The following is a 16,813-nucleotide window of genomic DNA, read 5'->3' as shown; positions in this document are numbered from 1 at the left end:
TACAATATTCATTTTTCAAAAGGATGGCACTTTCTATATGTAAATCGAATGGACACCTTTAAGATCGATAACTTACTCATTATCTAGATTTTAAAGTTAAAGAAGCTTGTAATATTAATAATAAAAAATAATCAAAAAGTAAAATAGATAGTTGTAAAAATTAATGATTTTAGTGATGAATTAGGTTAGCCTCCTACTTTGAATGAGGGTTGATGTGTACATTTGTTGTCGCCCATATTGAAGTACCTACACATGAAAAATATTAATATCGAGGGATGATGGAGCGTGAAGAGGCATAGAAAGCATTAAAGGCAATAAATCTTGTGAATTTGGTATTTGGAAAGGCGACTTCTTGTCTGATAATTATTTTCGTAGAAAAATTAAATCTCGAAGAGAACAAAAAAAAAATAATCAAACAATTGATGATCTGGAGTAGAATTGGACACCTCGCGACTTTACATTGTTTGTATTTTTATAACCAGAAGTTGGTGTGTGCATTCTTGGCTACTGATATTTTGAAAGAACAAAAAATTGATGTTAATTGCTTGTCGAAGTATGCACGAATTTAACGGTTCATAAGCGGTGACCGTTGATCGTTGATCTGGGCACGGATCGACGCGGGCTCTTTATCCTTTTGTCGAAAAAGAGAAAGTTTATTCCGACGGTGAAAGTTATTCAGTTTCGTTAAGCGACGACGTCGAAAGGTTAAGCGCAACGCTCGTATAGAGCAAGATTCGCTGCTTGACCTTAAACCCGCAGGCGCGCGTATCTATTTCACGCGCACACGCAGAGGCGCGCGTGACGAGCGGCACCTTCAAATTTTTCGGACGGCCGGCAATCGATAACCTCACCGGAGTGATAATCGGCGTCGCTTACGACATCGAAATAGGTCAGCGGGTCAACGGCAGACAAGGCTCGCTCGGCTGCTCGCAAGAGTCTACATATCGGCAAACAAGGTCGTTCGCTCGCTGGCGCGCGTCAACGGAGCCATGCTGGCGCGCTGCGCCCGAGGACTGCTGGGGCGTCGGCGTTACAGTGTCGATCACGGGCCTCGCTGTGACACTCGCGGGCTCATCGGCGAGCGTGAGATCGTCGGCTACGGGCACAACGGTCAGCCGAACTACGTCGACCTGGTCGCTTTCCCGTTCCCGGCCATTCGCTACCGCGAGTGTACTCCCCAGATCATGGTTGGTATTTTCTTGTTCACGCTCGTCTCCCCTCGAAGCGTCGGCTCGCCAAAACGAATTAGAATTCGATGGGAAAAGGGACGCGAATGGCGGTTACGCCGAGCATTCTTGCCGAATCCGCTGCTCAGCCTTGACCGAGCAACAGTACATAGCCGCGGCTCGCGGAAATAGATAGAAATTTGAAATGCAAATCTAATCGCGCGACGGCTCTACTCCGTCGCTCCTCTTTTAACGGAACTGGCGCCGCGGCGTCTTCGTTTCTCCTTGTTGACGCAGGCACTGCGCGAGAAGGAGCGTGGCGACTGGAGAAAGCTCAGCGTCGACGAGAAAAAGTGCCTGTACAGGGCCAGCTTCCGCCAGACTCTCGCGGAACTCGACGCGCCGACCACCCAATGGAAAAGCATCCTCGGCACCATACTCATGACGTTGTCCCTGACCTTCTGGTCCTTATTTTGGATCCAACGCCACGGTAAAACTTGGTCATTTCCCAACGACTACGTTTTCGGCTTGCAAACATCGCAAAAATCGAAATCGGCGGGTCGATGCGAGTAGCTCGTCGGGTTTTCGCGGACGGCAATGTCTCGCTGTTCGTCGTGTTGAGTCGCGTAATGGGCTCTGATAAAGCACCCGCAGAGTCACACGCAGGCCCAATCTAGCCAAAGCACGCCAATGGCGTAGTCTATTTTACGAATGACGTTGCAGTGTACAGAGATCTGCCCATGTCGTTCGAGCCGGAGGCACGGATCGCCCAGTACTATCGCCAGGTGGCCATCAACAATCAGCCGTTCAGTGGCCTTTATCGGCCGCCTGGCGCCGAGCTGAGGATCCACCCGAAGAACAAGCAGATGTACGACGAGATGATGAAGTCTCAGTAGCCGTTCTCTTCGGCATTCCGCTCCTGTTCGCTCGCTGTACGCGCACTTATGCGCTAATAAACGCTAGTCGCTTTCATTCGTGCAACTGATTTTCCCTTTCTCGCGCGCGCACAAGCACCGGGAGAAGAAGGGAAAACGAAGGTGAGATCTGCGCGCCCGTACGCCGGGGCACCAAGGGGCGTATTCGCGCAGTGCATGTATACTCGGGGCCGAGGCGTCGATCGAATGAATAATGAATGACGCCTCGCGGTTGGAAGAATGCCGGCTACTGCTGTCGCCACCTCGCACATCCTGATTACTAATTCCTCGGCGGCGACGCTGGGCTACTTACCGCCGCGCTGCCGAGCAACAGCAGCAGCAGCAACAGCAGCAGCAGCATCAGCAGCAGCAGCAGCAGTCGCAGCGGCAGCAGCAGCAGCAGCAGCAGCAGCAGCGGCGGTGGCGGCGGCGGCGGCGGTGGCGGCGGTGGCGGCGCTGCCTCACAGCTCTGTGACACCAAATCCCATATTTCCATAGCCGGCGGATGCTTCACTTTCCGAGAGCGAGTGACCAGAAACACCCGTTAGCGCACTATTCGCGCTGAATGTGCGTGTGCGTCGCGCTGCCATTGCCCCCGTCGGCGCAAATCTCTCCGTCTCTTCTCCTTCCCCGAGCGAAAGTATATTACAACCTGCTCTGCTGCGCAAAGCTCGCAGCTCGCTACATGCTCTGCCTTCCCTTTTTAATTTGTCGCTATGTCAGGCATGTTTGTTCGCAATTGTGACGCTCCTAACGGATGGCAATGTAAATGTACACCTCGGAAACGCGAACATTTCTGCTTTTTAGAGAAACTCATTTCGAAGCTACGGAGTGGCTTTTAGAAAATTTGTTTGTTCTTCGAACGACGAAAGGAAAGACCCGTGTTCTTTTTCACACGAGGCATAAGATATACATGTTCGGATAAATGAGGCGTTTTCGCACAAGGCAGACCTCTACTTTTCCGCAGTAGTAATTTAATATACTATTGTCTAGTGTTACACTTTCAATCAAGGCCAATTTGAAAATGCAGCGACATTTTTCTGACTCCTTCCAAAAGTTTTCGGGGACTCGTGTAGATTATACTCGCATATCTATGTAATACTTATCTTTCTCCAATTCTCAATGAATTTCATCTGAATAATCGTCACATTGACGAGCTTTTACTTGGATCGAAAGCCAAGTCAGATTCTTATTAAGTCAAACTGGTTCTGAATGCCACGAGATTCCAACGTGGGCGAAGAATTATGAATAAGCCTGTGTATTTATACATAAATTTCAAAGCCGATGATTATATACCGTAAGCTTCATCGAATAGTGAAAGCATTACAGCATCTCGAAATACCTATATTTACTTGGCAAAATAAAAATCTGAAATGTCACGTGAGTACGAAAAAGCATCAGCGGCCGCGGCAACGCGAGAGGAGGTCAGCGAGTGAAAATCCATTATAGCTTTTCATTTCTCCGTACAATGGGAAAAAATCGAATAGGCATGTCTCTCGCTATACACACGCAGAGACCGAGACGGAGAAAAGGAGAGAGAGACAGATCGTTGCCTGCGCGTACGCCTAATTATGCTAATGCCGAGATTTTCAAGAGGCGAGCCGAGCAACGAGGAGAGCATAACGGTAAGAAACCGATGGCCGGCAATCGCTCTCTCGTCTTCGCTAGGGACAGAGAACGCGTCAATTGATCCGCAATACGCGTCGGCGCCTTTGCATGTAGGCCCCGAGCAAAAGAGCTGAGAAGGGTACGTACGTGAAGTCTTGTGTAATGCCATTTGACCATTGAATGGCCGAACTGGCGAGGATAACGCAATCGCGGCACGTGCGCTGCTAATGGGCAGGGTTTAGCTGAAAGTTCCCTCCGTCCGCGTGGAGGCATCGACACGCCATAATTAGCTAACGAAGAGTCCTTCGGTCCAAATATCGGCTTAATCAGATTGATATCAATGTGCGCGATGTAGCATGAATCTTGTCGCATAGACTGATTTCAGGGCACAAAGGGGCATACCTGCTATACGCAAGTAATGGGCAGAATGTCTGCCGGAGATCGCACAGACGTAAACAAATTACAGTAGATGCCAAAGGGCGATGGCTCGACGCTAACGACGAGCGAGAGAGAGGGGCTCCGGGAAACGAGCGGAACGCACCTGGAGCGCTCGGCGCTGGCGCGTGCGCCGCAAGGAGAGCGGAAGAAGTAGAAGAAGAAGAAGAAGAAGAAGAAGCAGCAGCAGCAGCAACAGCGGCAGCAGAAGAAGTGGTGGACTGGCATGGCTTCAGCCTATAAAAGCCGAGGCACGCGGCCGTCCCTCTTCGTTTAAGCCGCAACATCGTCAAGTGAACAAGACGCGCGCGCGCTCCGACCGCCTCGCAGTGCTCAAGGACTCTGCGAACCGTACCCGCCGCACGCTACAGCGCAGACGTGTGTCTTTCGAGCTTTCCTCGGTGAGTTGTCCAGCCTTTGTGTGAACAAGTGTGCTATACCGGCCTGCTAGTGCCCGGCGCCGACTCCGACCTTTGTGACGCCCGGTCGGACCGATGGACTCTGTGATCCTGCGATCATTGAACGGATTGTGCGACGCGTTGCCGATCCGCCGACATCGCCACTGTTTCGTTCGTTTTCATGCGCGAGTGCCAAATCTCGACGATGCTTGCCTTCTGCTTTTCCACTTTCGAGTTGGACTGCGTCTGTTCCTTCGTCAAGTATATCGCTCGCGTTATGCTAGACTGCAGCACCGGCGAGATCACCGAATGCTCGAGCGTCTCGCCGATCCTCTCACGCTTGTTCTCCCATCGGTCGTCGTCTTCTTTTCCGACATGCGCAAGCAAAGCTTAATACTGTTTTTCTTTTCTTTTCGCGCGTGTTGCAGAGAAAAGGAGCCGTTCAGTCTTGACGACGTAACCGAGAGTCAGCATGAAATTGGCGGTGCTACTGGCACTGTTGTGCTGCCTGGCGTTGGGCGCCCTCGCCACCCCTGTACCAAAGTCATCCACGAGTCGAGCCGGCCAAGAGTCGAGGCAGGCGGCGGCCGCATCATCTCCGGTCGCAGCCGCGTCCGACGATGACGACGACGACGACGACGTCGACTTCGACATCACCGGCGAGGATGACGACGACGACGACGACGACGACGACGACGACGACGACGACGATGACGACGACGATGACGACGACGACGATGACGACGACGACGATTATCTCGAGAGATTCATCGACGAAGTCCTCGGCGGTGAGTGAATGCTACTGCTAAGGGTGCCAAATCTCGTGGCCACTTCGATCGTTGCCTGGCGCCGCAGTGCTTGCCCTGTTGTCGGCATTGTGCGCGAGCGAGTTCGTTTCTATGATTGAAATGGTATTCGACCGCGCGACAGGTCGTTATTGGGTAGACGCGCCGACGGCCTACGGGGCGATCCGTTTGCATACTGATCAGCGGCTAATTGAAGGCGATCGCCGCTACCGGGGCGTTGACACTGCCCGCCGAAATGCCGCGCTGCATTGTCATTAACTCTCTGCCTCGCGAGCCCTAGTCTGCAATATCGGATTGTCAGCCAAGTGCGCGAAATGCGCGCGAGCGACCTCATTAAGCGCGTCAAAATTTACCGCGATAATTCAGCTGAAAAAACGAACGAGCGGCTTTGAGTAATCAGTTTTGGCAGCTATGCCAAGGACGGAAATATCGAGAAATACGGATGCGCAGACAGACAGACAGAGAGAGGGGGTTGGGGGGTTTAATCAGTAACTGTGAACCGAGCGAGCGCGGCTATAACGGCTCTCGGAGAAAAGTCGCACGGCGTTAGTTTTTTTATATCCCGTAAAGTGCATCATTTTTTTCCCTCCCCCTCGACTTCTGCTTGTGCGTTTGTCGCGCGGCATATTACACGCGCGAATTCCGTTAAGTCGCAGCGCTAACGGGACACGCGCAGCCAAGTCGTTCTCCTCCGAATTAACATAATCTCTCCCGAGCCATACGCGCGCGCGTGCGCGCTGAGCCGATTGACACAGTTTCACCGGCGAAGTGAAGGTCCACGCCGGCACGGAAATAACGGAAGCGTGAGCGCGATATTTACCAACGGCGTTGGCGCCCAACCGGAACCTTTTCTACTTGGCTGCGCTAGAAATTGAACGCGCCGCTTTTCTTCTTATCCTTCTTTCGCCGCCGCCTACGGCCCGACATGTGGCTGATCGCGTATGCTGTAAACATCGCGTCGGCTCGATTGGAATGTTGCCGATGCGCGTGCCTCGCGCTCGCCATCGATAGTGCTCGAGCTTTCAAATTCGCTCCGAGGACAGCTTTTCGTGCCGTTTTCTTTGGCACTCGATTGTTTCTTGGGTCATGATTTAATAATCGCGCTATCGGTAGATCTCCCCGAGACGAAGTGGATGGCAAAATAATGATCCTGCAACCACATTATTCGCTCATACGTATGGTAACATAATTATTTTCTCGTCCACTTTTATTCGGGTAGATCGGCAAATGGCGCGATTATTTCATTTTTTTTTTGTCTCAAGCGAGGCTCTTGCAACTGTTTTGATTGAATTGAAAGTTCATTCTGTCGATATTTAGTTATATTCATTTGAACGTTGATTTTACGTTCAAGCTCTCTTTCTCTCTCTCTGTCTGTCTCTCCATCCCTATTTATTTTATTTTCTTTCTATTTCTATCCCGCCGTAACGGATTATTGTGCACTTGTCACCTCGTTATTCGATGTCACGCTTATAAGCTAAAAGGTAAATTTACGCGATGAATAATGAAAGCATCAGGGAAATATTACCAGCAAGCGCATAAAACGAAGTAGTGTAAAATGAAATAAGATGTGTTAACTGATGCATTTCAGGGGAGGACGACGATGACGACGACGAAGCGAACGCCGTGGAGCCAGCGGCGTCGGCAGCAGTCTCAGCCGTACAGCCAGTGGCCGCCTCGGCGAACGCACCGGTGATTCCGCCGGCAGTGCAAGCCGATTTGGACGCAGAGCTGAACAGCGCCTCGGCAACCGTCGCCGAGACCGACGCCTCGCTAGCGGAGGAGGCCAACTCGTACGAGGACGAGGACGTGCCCGAGGGCCAGGCAGCCGGCGCGATTCAGGACGCAACGATCGAAGGTGCCGAATCCGTGAGCAATCCCGTGGTGCTCCAACAGACCGTCAGCAACGCTGTCCCAGCAGCCGCCCCAGCATCCAGCGACGACGATGACGACGACGACGACGACGACGACGACGAGGAGGTCGATTTCGACGTAACTGGCGACGACGACGACGATGACGATGACGACGACGACGACGACGAGGAAGCCGACGAGGAGGAGGAGGAGGATGACGAGGACGAGGATGACGAGATCGAGGGCTTGGCTGACATCGCCGGCGCGCGCAAGCACCGAGCACGTGAGTTGAACGGCAACAAGCATCCGACCAAGAAGCACCACGGCAAATCCCGCCAGCGCAGCCACCATCAGCGCAAGTCCTCCTCTTCCAGACGTCGGCAATCTGCAGCTGCTAGCACGCCTACCACCAGCCATTAGAGCACGCACACTCGCGAACACACACACGCGCACACGCTCCACACTACACAGATCGCTGCAAACGAGCCGCTCAAGCCGCACGCGCGCCAAAATGACGAATCCTCCCTGCCTCAACTCATCTTTTATTTATTGCTATTATTTATTTATTTAATATTTATTTATTTATTTATACGCGACTCCGGCAATCTGGTGTCGATTGTGCCTGCCGTTCCTGTGGTGCGCGGCTCGTTCTCTCATTTAGAACGTTCGCACCCGGAGCTAAAGCTCAAACGCAATCGGCGCACGGTCGTCAGCGCCGCCTATAAATAGACCTAAAGTCGTCGACGACTTTTGGCACGCGCGCACAAAAGAAGCTACATCGTTAAGCTAGGAACTACATTAACTACTATCTATGATATGAAAGTCATTACGTCGATTAATGGACTGTTATAAGAGAGCGAGAGAGAGAGAGAGAGAGAGAGAAAGAGAGAAAGACCAAGAATACCTTTTACAAACTGACAATTATAGATTTGACTTTTTCTTTCCTTTCTTTTGTTGATGAAAGAACATCTGATGATTTTTTTTTGATAAAAAAACCAAGGAAAACAAACTGTGTTCTGCTTTTATTTTTGTTATAGACACAGGCAAAAAAACAAATACTGTACTATCCACTAAACTGTGATGTGACGATGCGCGGTGCTGAAAAAAGACGTGCGCGCGTGACGCAAAACGTTTCAATGAGAAAAGCAAAATTGTCGGATCGCAGATTGGAGAATAATCGTATTGGACGCGTCGCGATAAACTTGAGCCATCGTTTGCACGAGTAGTTTTAGCACTGACGGTGGACGGTTGGACAGTTTACACGCAAAATGCAAAAAAAAAAATGAAAGTTGCGCATCTAGCTTGCCACACGCTATACATAGCTGCCGTTGTAGTGCATTGGTACCTGCAATCATTCACCTCTTTCTTCATTATGTTTTGGCGAAAGTCTCACGTAGAATAACTCGATTGGCGCGTGCTTGTATGCGAGTAGTCAATGGTCTGTAGCCGCTGGGACAAAAGTGCACGCGCGTCTGGCACCACGCTGATTACACATCATTGTTCCCTCTGTCCTTCCTCTTTTCTTCTGCTGTTCTATTGCCGCCTTACAGCGCTTGTAGCCGTAGCGAGACGATGCGCACCTAGTCGCCGACAACTTTCGTCGCGAGAAAGTACTTGATACTAAGAGCTCAGTGACAGAGAGAGAGAGAGAGAGAGAGAGAGAGAGAGAGAGAGAGAGAGAGAGAGAGAGAGCGCGAGCGAGCGAGGGAGAGAGACACTAAAATTCGAACGAAGCGGCCCCGGCGCGCCAGAAAGACGGCTTCGCGAATGTATCCCGCGCGACGCGAGAGAACGGACTTGGCCTTGAACAGCGATCGAAAGAGGCCACCGGCACACCGCTGCTGCTTTCACCTTAGGAATGGTCTTCGCAGCCTACTTTGTCCGAATTCGAACGATCAACGTTTCGCCTTCGCCCTCGGGAGGAAAGTGTTTTCCGCGTGACGAGGAGGAAGCCCAACGCGCTGGCCTAGTTTCGCGCGAGAAAGCCGACAAACAGGTTGGCGAGGGCACGATACGTCGGTACCGTTACTTCCAAGTAGGCGAGAAAGAGAAATTCCACGTTGTCTTCGAGGTCAATGGCCATCGTGCTCGCGGGATGCAAGGTGTCAAGGCCGTTCCCCCTGTACTGTTCTGCTGCACTTTAACTACAACTTTTTCGCGTTCCGTCTTGCAGTCTCGTCGTGGCACGTCATCGGCTTTCTTTTCTTTCCCGTCGTCTCTAAATGGAAAATCGGTTGCAGCAGTGAGCTATCGTCACGTGGACGTATCGATATGCAGTCGCGTCAATGACCTACTTTTCTTTCAAAAACCGCCGTAAAATGAACGCCATGAAAATATTAATGACACGTAAATCAATCCAGTTACGGAGAACCGTATGTTAACTCTTTCCGCTCGATCGCCGTCATATTTTTTTTCGAACACTGTGGAATTTCGGGTTTGAAACTGATGGTCTTGGCACGAGAGATCATTGAGCTCGAAGTAGCACGTTGTTGAATTTTCGAAATCTCGCTTGATATTAACTGAATAATTTCGGCGAATGGCTGATCAGATCAAAGTAATTAATTCATTTCCATTGGTATTTCAATTTGACGTTCGCAAATGATAATTGAATTAAGAAATAAGTAGGGTAATTAAGAAATCGGCGTTGAATCCATCAGATCGAGAAGGAAAAAAAACGAATGACAAAAAAATTTGTAGGAGCGTTAAGTTCGTCGTCAAGCACCGACGTCTCGGCCATCTACGTGGCCAAGTACAATCGGTTCGTCGACACGATTCTCAACCGCATCAACAAAATTCTGAAGGAGAAATACGACCCGGTGACGGTGAGATTGATCAACCCAAGTATAACGACCACCACCAAGAAGACCAAGAAGACAACGTCGAGCAAAAAGAAGACCAAGAAGACTAAGAAGTCCAAGCGCAGGAAAGGTAGCCGCGCGAGGAAGAACAACGTTGCCTTTGGTGCTACGCGGATCGAAGAGATGTTGCTTGTACCTCAAAACTCGAGCAATAGCTCCGACGCAACCGCGCCTCCCGAGGTCAGATTTTTAAACATTATTATTTGAACTATCGCTTCGAGTATGCAATGTTCACGTTCAACCATTGCCTATCAGTCGATCAAAGCGATCGAGACGAGTACGTCAGTCGCGATGATAGCAGACTCCGAAGAGCCAACGACTTTGTTGCCGGAACTGGCCACCCGATTATCGACGAACGAGGTGACCGCTACGACAACCAGCCGACGAGCCTCTGCCACTCCAGCTACCGTAATCAAACGCAAGAAGCTCAAAACCAAATCGGGGATCCACCAGCCCAGCAAAATTACTACTGCTCGGCCAACCAAAGTCAAGAGACCCAGTACTTCTTCGAGCAACAAGGTAATAGAAATAGAAAATTAAAAAAATAATTATTATAAGAATCGACGACTGATGATGATTATCGTCTAATACGTTTTTACAGGTGAAAGCGCCGGCGCCTACAAGCAGTACGGGCATCGTGAAGCGCTCGAAGGCCAAGGCGACGCTTTACGGATTGTCGTCATTGAAGCGCTCGGGCGATGTGTCGGTGAACATGATGAGCGATCATACTACCATCCGGACGAAATTCAACCTTGGGCCGCTGATTCTGAAAGTCGAAAAGGCATTCGGTAGAGCGAACCGCAAGGAGGTACGCAGTGCCACCGCGACCACCGCCGAAATGTCCGGTCGACTGAGCCTCAGGGTCTATCACGGCGGTGCTGCCACCCTGCACTCCATTCGCGTCCTCCAACCGAAGCAGGTGAGCATCAATTTGATCTTCGGGCTCGCGCGGCCTTTATCTGGGTCGCAATTGACGCTGTTAAAATGTTGGACGCTGAGCATTGGAAAAACGATCCGAGCCCATGAAAAAAAATGCTCGATCGAATTCAAATTTGCGCATTACGCGTTTGCTTTGAATAGTTGCACTCCGGCTGTTTAATGATTTATAATAGCCTGCAGCAGCGCTGTAGGCGGTCCCTGAAATGCCTGCAATGAAATACGCTATGCGTCGCTATGATGCGCGACACGTGTAATTAGAGACTTGCTTGCGGCTCGCTGATTGGGGCTCAATTGGAAATCGCACAGAGCCGATACAAATTACAATAACAAACAGCCGTCTCTCTCTCTCTCTCTCTCTCTCTCTCGCTTTCTCTCTCAGGCCGGCGAGCGCGCAAATGTCGGAGCGCTACGGCCAAATCCAACTGGAGCGTAAAATTTTAATTGCGTCAATTCGACTCGGTCGAACTAGTTTGAGCTCGGATTAATAGCGAATAAAGCGAGAAGAAGCGAGGCAGCCTCTGATCGATTGGGTGTGTCGCTTGTGTTGCAGATGCGCATCGAGTCAGCGGACGATCACGACCGGACGCGCGAGTTCGTCTGGAAGCGAAGCTCGCACATCGCGCACCTCGTCTCGCAAAAGCTCTCCTCGGCGACTCGCTCCATGCTACGTCCGCCGCCTGCCGCGGCCGCTTGATTCTTCGACGCCGAGATTCGTCCACTGCCATCCGATGCCACCAACTCACTACTTCTATTTATTTATTTATTTATTTAACTTATTCGACGACAATTGTTAGCTGCTTTGGAATGACGCGATCGCGGGGATCAATTTTGTTGTGTTGTTTATCTGGTGGCAACAGCTATGCTTGACATTGATCGGTAGACAAAATCACTATTATTTCGACAAGCCTAGCGTTTGCATTTCTTTTTCTATTGGTACTTCATTTTATTTATTTTTACTCTTCCGGATGCTCTAAAAAGTCATTCTTCGTATGCGTGCGACTCGACTGTAGCGAATATTTCGCAGTGGTGCAATCGATTATTAAGCGTTTTGTAAATAAGTGTAGACAAACGTAAAATAAACATTTTCCACTGAAATAATGTTGACATTTATTTACAAATTTCCGCATCTATACATCACTGTGACGAATCGAACAATGAAACGAAGATAAGTATCAGTTGTTGTATTACTATTTGCAATGATTAATCGTTTGCAAAATGAATAAACGTAACGGTCAATAAAAATGTATCAATAGAAAGTAAAGCCAGCCGAAACGAACCCCCCAATGTTATATAGATAAAGCGTATAGTAATCTTCAAGTGTTACTTCATGGTGGGCGGCTGCCGCAATGCACCGTCCGCGGTCCGCCGTTGCAGCATGAGTAGAGCGCGCGGGGGTCGTTTGGCCAAGATGGCGTCGGACTTGTAAACTTCGTGTATGTATGCGTGTTCACCTTTCGCGCGGCGTCGGACACTTAAAAACATGAATTATTGACTTGGAATTGGTAAATTTCTTGCCGCCAATCTTGTTTAAGATATTGGCTTCTTATGTCCTTCATTCAGAGTCTTGGATCTCGTAAATCTATCTTCGATAATTCGGAATTCTAGAGATTAATTTTTTCTTCAACGCAGTGAATAGACGCCATAATTAGATATTGACTGCAGCAGGTGAACTTGTTCGCCTTTTGTATTATCCTTGTTCTTTTTTAAAGTAATTTACAGATTAATTATTTTGCTCTACACAACATCCAAAACTTGACGAATACGTGAGTAGTTTTACGCACATATTTTTGATCATTCAATGTATTTTCAATATGAGTGCTTATTGTTTTGCAGTTATTTTACGATTCGTATTTCTTTTATTTGCTTATAGGTAACATCTGTGTATACGTAAATAAATGTTTTAAAGTTGAAACTACAAAAAGATATTCAAGGTAGCAATGTGGCTATTTTACTTGTAGTTATGAGATTGAGTTAAATTTATACTAGGTATTTTAGCATGAACTGAAGTCTATCAAAACATATTTTTGTGTACGTAGCTACACAAAGCAGCAATTTTAAATTGTAAGTTTTACTGAAATCAGTATACAAGTCATTATTCCTTCAAAGCAATTTCAGAATTTTGATACCTGTAAATAACATTTTCAAGATCTACCAACGAGCTAATTCAAAGAGTTTTGAAGTGATTTTGACAAAAATCAATGGTGCCTAACTGATTAAAATGTTTAACTACATTTGGTCATTGATTAGCTGGTACCTAAGACCTTTTGTGAAATGGATTTTACATCACACAACCCATATGTGTGAGTTGCAAAGGATATGTTATGGAGAACGTACTGGTGCACCTCGCACGTTTGGTGTAGAAAATTCACTCAGGCTTTCTAAGAATCTAGATATTAAATCTTTACTTTCCTACTTGGATGATGTAACAGCTCACAAGGGTATAACTGCAAGAAGTGAGCGAGGTATATTAGAAGAAACTATTAGAACCGTATTAATAGCTAAGAAAATAAATCCCACAGCACATCCTGACTTTGCAAAGTTATTTGGTAAGTGTGTTGAGTTAATTTGGGGTTATAGACAATTATGTGTAGAATGTGAGGAATTGAGACAGACACCCTACGATTCTGATAATCCGTCTCATGAGAGCTTGCTGTTGAAATTTTGGAACCTTTTAATGCCTTTCGAACAACTCGAAGCAAGAATAACAAAACAATGGCAGGATATAGGTTTTCAAGGTGATGATCCAAAGACTGATTTTAGAGGCATGGGCATTTTAGGATTGGAGAATCTTGTTTATTTTGCCCAAGAGTATCCTACGGCAGCAACACATGTCTTGTCACATTCTATGCATCCACGGTATGGTTATGCTTTTGCTATTGTTGGTATTAATCTAACAAGCATGGCATTGCGATTACTGAAAGATGGATCAGCCAAATCACATATGTATAATTCATTAAAAACTCTACCATCAATTAGTGCCTTTCATCAGTTTTATTGTTATTTATTCTACGAATTTGATGGATTTTGGATTGAATCCAAACCTAGTAATATTATGGAATTTTCTTCTATTCAAGAGAAATTTGAAAACAACATCAGAGTGGCTCTTGCCAACCCTTCTACAGTTTTTAGGATAAATTTATCTGTAGACAATATTTAGCATAAGTGTGAGGATTGTGTTTAAGATTCTAAAAGATATTTTTTAGATAGTTTTCAGATATTTGAGTAGAAAAATTGAAAATCAAGTGAAAATCAATTGAAAATATTTATCACATTTGAAGTTCTAAAGTTTTTCTAAAGCAACTGATATGTTTGAATTCTTATTTTGAAACTGAATTGTGTCTAAATTTCTTGAATATTGATTGGCATTATGTGCAATGAATAGATTATTTTTTTAGTAACTTTTTTTGTAAATATTATAGTGCAAGGGACAAGGTATTTATTGTACATGGTGCTCTATTTTAATACACAAACACACAGTGTGTCTTGTCTTGTGATATAATTTTGCCATTGCTATGAACTCTCAGTTTTATTTGAAAGTTCAAAGATTTGTTGAATACCTCTGACAGCATTCCATATATATTTTTAAGTTTGGAATGTCCTTTATTATATAGCATGTTTTTTTGCCTTAGTCTTACTGTAAGTCATGTTATTCTCAGACCCATAATATGGTCACATGTGCATAGATGCAAAGCTTTAAAAAATTTCTTGCAACAGATGTAGAAGTGCTAAACATATTTATTGTTGGCCTAGAATAGCAATAACTCCTTTACGAATCTCTATTTTATTGTATAAAATATAAAAACTGAAAGGATTGTTAAAAAAATGTTTGTGAAAGTCACATCACGTTTGTTTACACATATTTACAATTTTCCATTCACGCTTTTCGCCAATTTATTTGTCTTTCTTGTGTGAAACTTCAGTCTTTTTCCTAAGTTTACTAGCTACTGTTACAATAACCAAAACACCAATGGTGATACTACCAAGTTTCATTACCCAAGGATTATCTTTCAAGAAATTGACTGTCATTTGAACCAGATCATCACTGAAATAAAAAAAGCAATAATCTGTAATATGTACACTAATAACATTAATAAATGTTTTACAAGCACACTCAAATTGCTTTTACTAATTTTTAATTAATAGTAGAACTTACAAGGGACTTTGAGGAACTGGAACCTTTTCTCCATGGGCATTTTTGTACCAATCTTGTGCAAATGATATAAATGACTTAGTGTCATGCTTTGGAATGAGATAACGATACATCTTACCATGTCTAAATCTGTAAACAGAGAATTAAAAATTAATTAATAGTAATTGCAATTTGATATAGTTAACTGAAGCTTAAATTGATTACATACAGTATAAATTGAGGAACTTCATAAACACCAAATCTTCTGGCAGTTGAAGCTCCAGTTGAGTATTTATTGACACGAGCAACATTGATTCTTTGCTTTAACCTTGCCCCCACAGCTTCCCATCTAGCTCCCATTCTTTGACAGTCAACACAATCTGGACTGTAGCTACATATAGAAATATATCAACTTAGCAATGTTATGTCAGCAGTTTTTGTTGAATTATAAAGTAAAGGAAACTTACAACATAACAAACCAATCTCCAGTAGTAGCCCCGGTACTTGCTTGTGTTAAATGTTCAAAACTATCATCTGTGAGTTCTTTAACTATTGGTTCCTTATTTTCCATAAATGTCATCAATATCTCTTCCTCTTCAATTTTACCTATTGCAAATGTAAATGACAGATGACAATTATGTACAGTATAAAGATATGATAATTTAGTTATTTTGATTTACCATCGTATAACAAAGGTATTCCTTGCCTAAAGTAAACAATTGCAGGTTCTATGCCTGTACTGTAAAGTCGGAGCATTTGACTATTGACAACTTTAACTACCCATGCTGATAAAGAATCAACCAAATCTTCCCTAATGTGCAACAATTGATTCTCCACATCATCACATATTTCACAGTCTTTTTTAGCTGAAAACAAATCACACAAATGATGAATGAAAACTGTTAATGCAACCAACAAGAAATAAAAAGCTGAATGAAAAATCATCGGAACATACTAAATAGAGCGACAACATATTTTTCTGTTTTGATAAGATTCAAAAGGTCGTCGTCGGTGACCGTCTCCAAAGATGCAGCCCTTACACCGGACAGAAGACAGAGCAAGGCTAGGAATGCTATTTGTGACATTATTTTTACTTGTGTGTAAACTCAACCGATGGAAAATTACTTTGCAGCAAACAGCTGCTACGGGCGTGCGAGTGCTTGTTTATCTTTCTCACCGGCGGCTTTTTCGCAACAGCTGTGACGGGCGACACGTCATGAATCTTGTTGACGGCCTGCCATTTTTAAAGCGCCTGCGCGGAAATTTTTCCCCGTGAGCGTGGTATTTAAAGTAGACGCGATTCGCTCGAGTTTTTCAACAGACATGCGGATAGTGCTGCCGCCACATGGCGAGTACGAATACTAATCGAGTAAAAATAAGATTTTGTTATTTTTTTCGTTTTCATCTTGATTGCGCAAGCTCTTCAACAATCTTACAAACTCTAATGTATACAGCGGGCAATTACGGTTCACAGTTCACTTGCATTGCGATTGCTTGCACTTCGTAAAAGTAGTATTCGTATTAGAATGAAATGTTATTCGAACTTTGCGTGTTTCATTTTTCTTATGATGATTTGTTCAATCACTGTATTTATAACTATATTTCTTATGCTTTTTAGATGAGTATTTCTAACTATCAAAGTCGTTGCATCTCGGAATTAAAGAATCCTGTTATTTTTGTCAATTTATTTCATAACTAAATTAATTCGG

General features: G+C 45.7%; 4 protein-coding genes across 5 annotated transcripts; 3 read left to right on the top strand and 1 right to left on the bottom strand.

Moving 5' to 3' along the window:
- Positions 1-989: 989 nt before the first annotated feature.
- Positions 990-2,140, top strand: LOC131664295 (cytochrome c oxidase subunit 4 isoform 1, mitochondrial-like). The gene is made up of 3 exons (XM_058935271.1): positions 990-1,187; positions 1,464-1,656; positions 1,890-2,140. Exons 1-3 carry the CDS (start codon positions 990-992, stop codon positions 2,060-2,062), a joined length of 564 nt encoding a protein of 187 aa, XP_058791254.1. The 3' UTR covers positions 2,063-2,140.
- A 1,940-nt stretch (positions 2,141-4,080) lies between these two features.
- On the top strand, positions 4,081-11,935 carry LOC131664238 (uncharacterized). Its single transcript, XM_058935178.1, has 7 exons — positions 4,081-4,524; positions 4,950-5,309; positions 6,916-7,461; positions 9,876-10,216; positions 10,292-10,555; positions 10,638-10,955; positions 11,526-11,935. The coding sequence occupies exons 2-7, from the start codon at positions 4,994-4,996 to the stop codon at positions 11,667-11,669; spliced, it is 1,929 nt and encodes a 642-aa protein (XP_058791161.1). The 5' UTR covers positions 4,081-4,524; positions 4,950-4,993; the 3' UTR covers positions 11,670-11,935.
- A 443-nt stretch (positions 11,936-12,378) lies between these two features.
- On the top strand, positions 12,379-14,141 carry LOC131664222 (ELMO domain-containing protein 2). 2 transcript variants are annotated; one of them, XM_058935146.1, is made up of 3 exons: positions 12,379-12,738; positions 12,846-13,036; positions 13,122-14,141. In XM_058935146.1, the coding sequence occupies exon 3, from the start codon at positions 13,194-13,196 to the stop codon at positions 14,130-14,132; it is 939 nt and encodes a 312-aa protein (XP_058791129.1). In that variant the 5' UTR covers positions 12,379-12,738; positions 12,846-13,036; positions 13,122-13,193; the 3' UTR covers positions 14,133-14,141. The 2 variants fall into 2 exon arrangements, with proteins under 2 accessions (XP_058791129.1, XP_058791128.1); XM_058935145.1 differs by having other exon boundaries at positions 12,846-14,141.
- A 94-nt stretch (positions 14,142-14,235) lies between these two features.
- LOC131664223 (protein disulfide-isomerase A4) lies at positions 14,236-16,331 on the bottom strand. The gene is made up of 6 exons (XM_058935147.1): positions 16,060-16,331; positions 15,785-15,970; positions 15,572-15,710; positions 15,334-15,495; positions 15,129-15,254; positions 14,236-15,017 (listed from the first exon to the last, which is right to left on the bottom strand). The coding sequence occupies exons 1-6, from the start codon at positions 16,187-16,189 to the stop codon at positions 14,867-14,869; spliced, it is 894 nt and encodes a 297-aa protein (XP_058791130.1). The 5' UTR covers positions 16,190-16,331; the 3' UTR covers positions 14,236-14,866.
- Positions 16,332-16,813: the final 482 nt, after the last annotated feature.

Source organism: Phymastichus coffea, unplaced genomic scaffold, assembly GCF_024137745.1.
Source record: "Phymastichus coffea isolate CEN01 unplaced genomic scaffold, Cenicafe_Pcof_1.1 PCOF00043, whole genome shotgun sequence".
Taxonomy (NCBI): Eukaryota; Metazoa; Arthropoda; class Insecta; order Hymenoptera; family Eulophidae; genus Phymastichus; species Phymastichus coffea.
The sequence above is the reverse complement of the archived record's forward strand: the minus strand, read 5'-3'. Positions and strand labels throughout refer to the sequence as shown.

Bases quoted from the DNA above. Each gene is read 5' to 3' on its own strand.
- LOC131664295 (XM_058935271.1), top strand. From the start codon at position 990: ATGCTGGCGCGCTGCGCCCGAGGACTGCTGGGGCGTCGGCGTTACAGT. The intron at 1,188-1,463 runs GTTGGTATTTTC...TTGTTGACGCAG, and splicing joins AGTGTACTCCCCAGATCATG to GCACTGCGCGAGAAGGAGCG. The intron at 1,657-1,889 runs GTAAAACTTGGT...ATGACGTTGCAG, and splicing joins ATTTTGGATCCAACGCCACG to TGTACAGAGATCTGCCCATG.
- LOC131664238 (XM_058935178.1), top strand. From the start codon at position 4,994: ATGAAATTGGCGGTGCTACTGGCACTGTTGTGCTGCCTGGCGTTGGGC. The intron at 10,556-10,637 runs GTAATAGAAATA...ACGTTTTTACAG, and splicing joins GTACTTCTTCGAGCAACAAG to GTGAAAGCGCCGGCGCCTAC. The intron at 10,956-11,525 runs GTGAGCATCAAT...CTTGTGTTGCAG, and splicing joins GCGTCCTCCAACCGAAGCAG to ATGCGCATCGAGTCAGCGGA.
- LOC131664222 (XM_058935146.1), top strand. From the start codon at position 13,194: ATGTTTAACTACATTTGGTCATTGATTAGCTGGTACCTAAGACCTTTT.
- LOC131664223 (XM_058935147.1), bottom strand. From the start codon at position 16,189: ATGTCACAAATAGCATTCCTAGCCTTGCTCTGTCTTCTGTCCGGTGTA. The intron at 15,255-15,333 runs GTATGTAATCAA...CTCTGTTTACAG, and splicing joins GAAGTTCCTCAATTTATACT to ATTTAGACATGGTAAGATGT. The intron at 15,018-15,128 runs GTAAGTTCTACT...TTTTTATTTCAG, and splicing joins CCAGTTCCTCAAAGTCCCTT to TGATGATCTGGTTCAAATGA.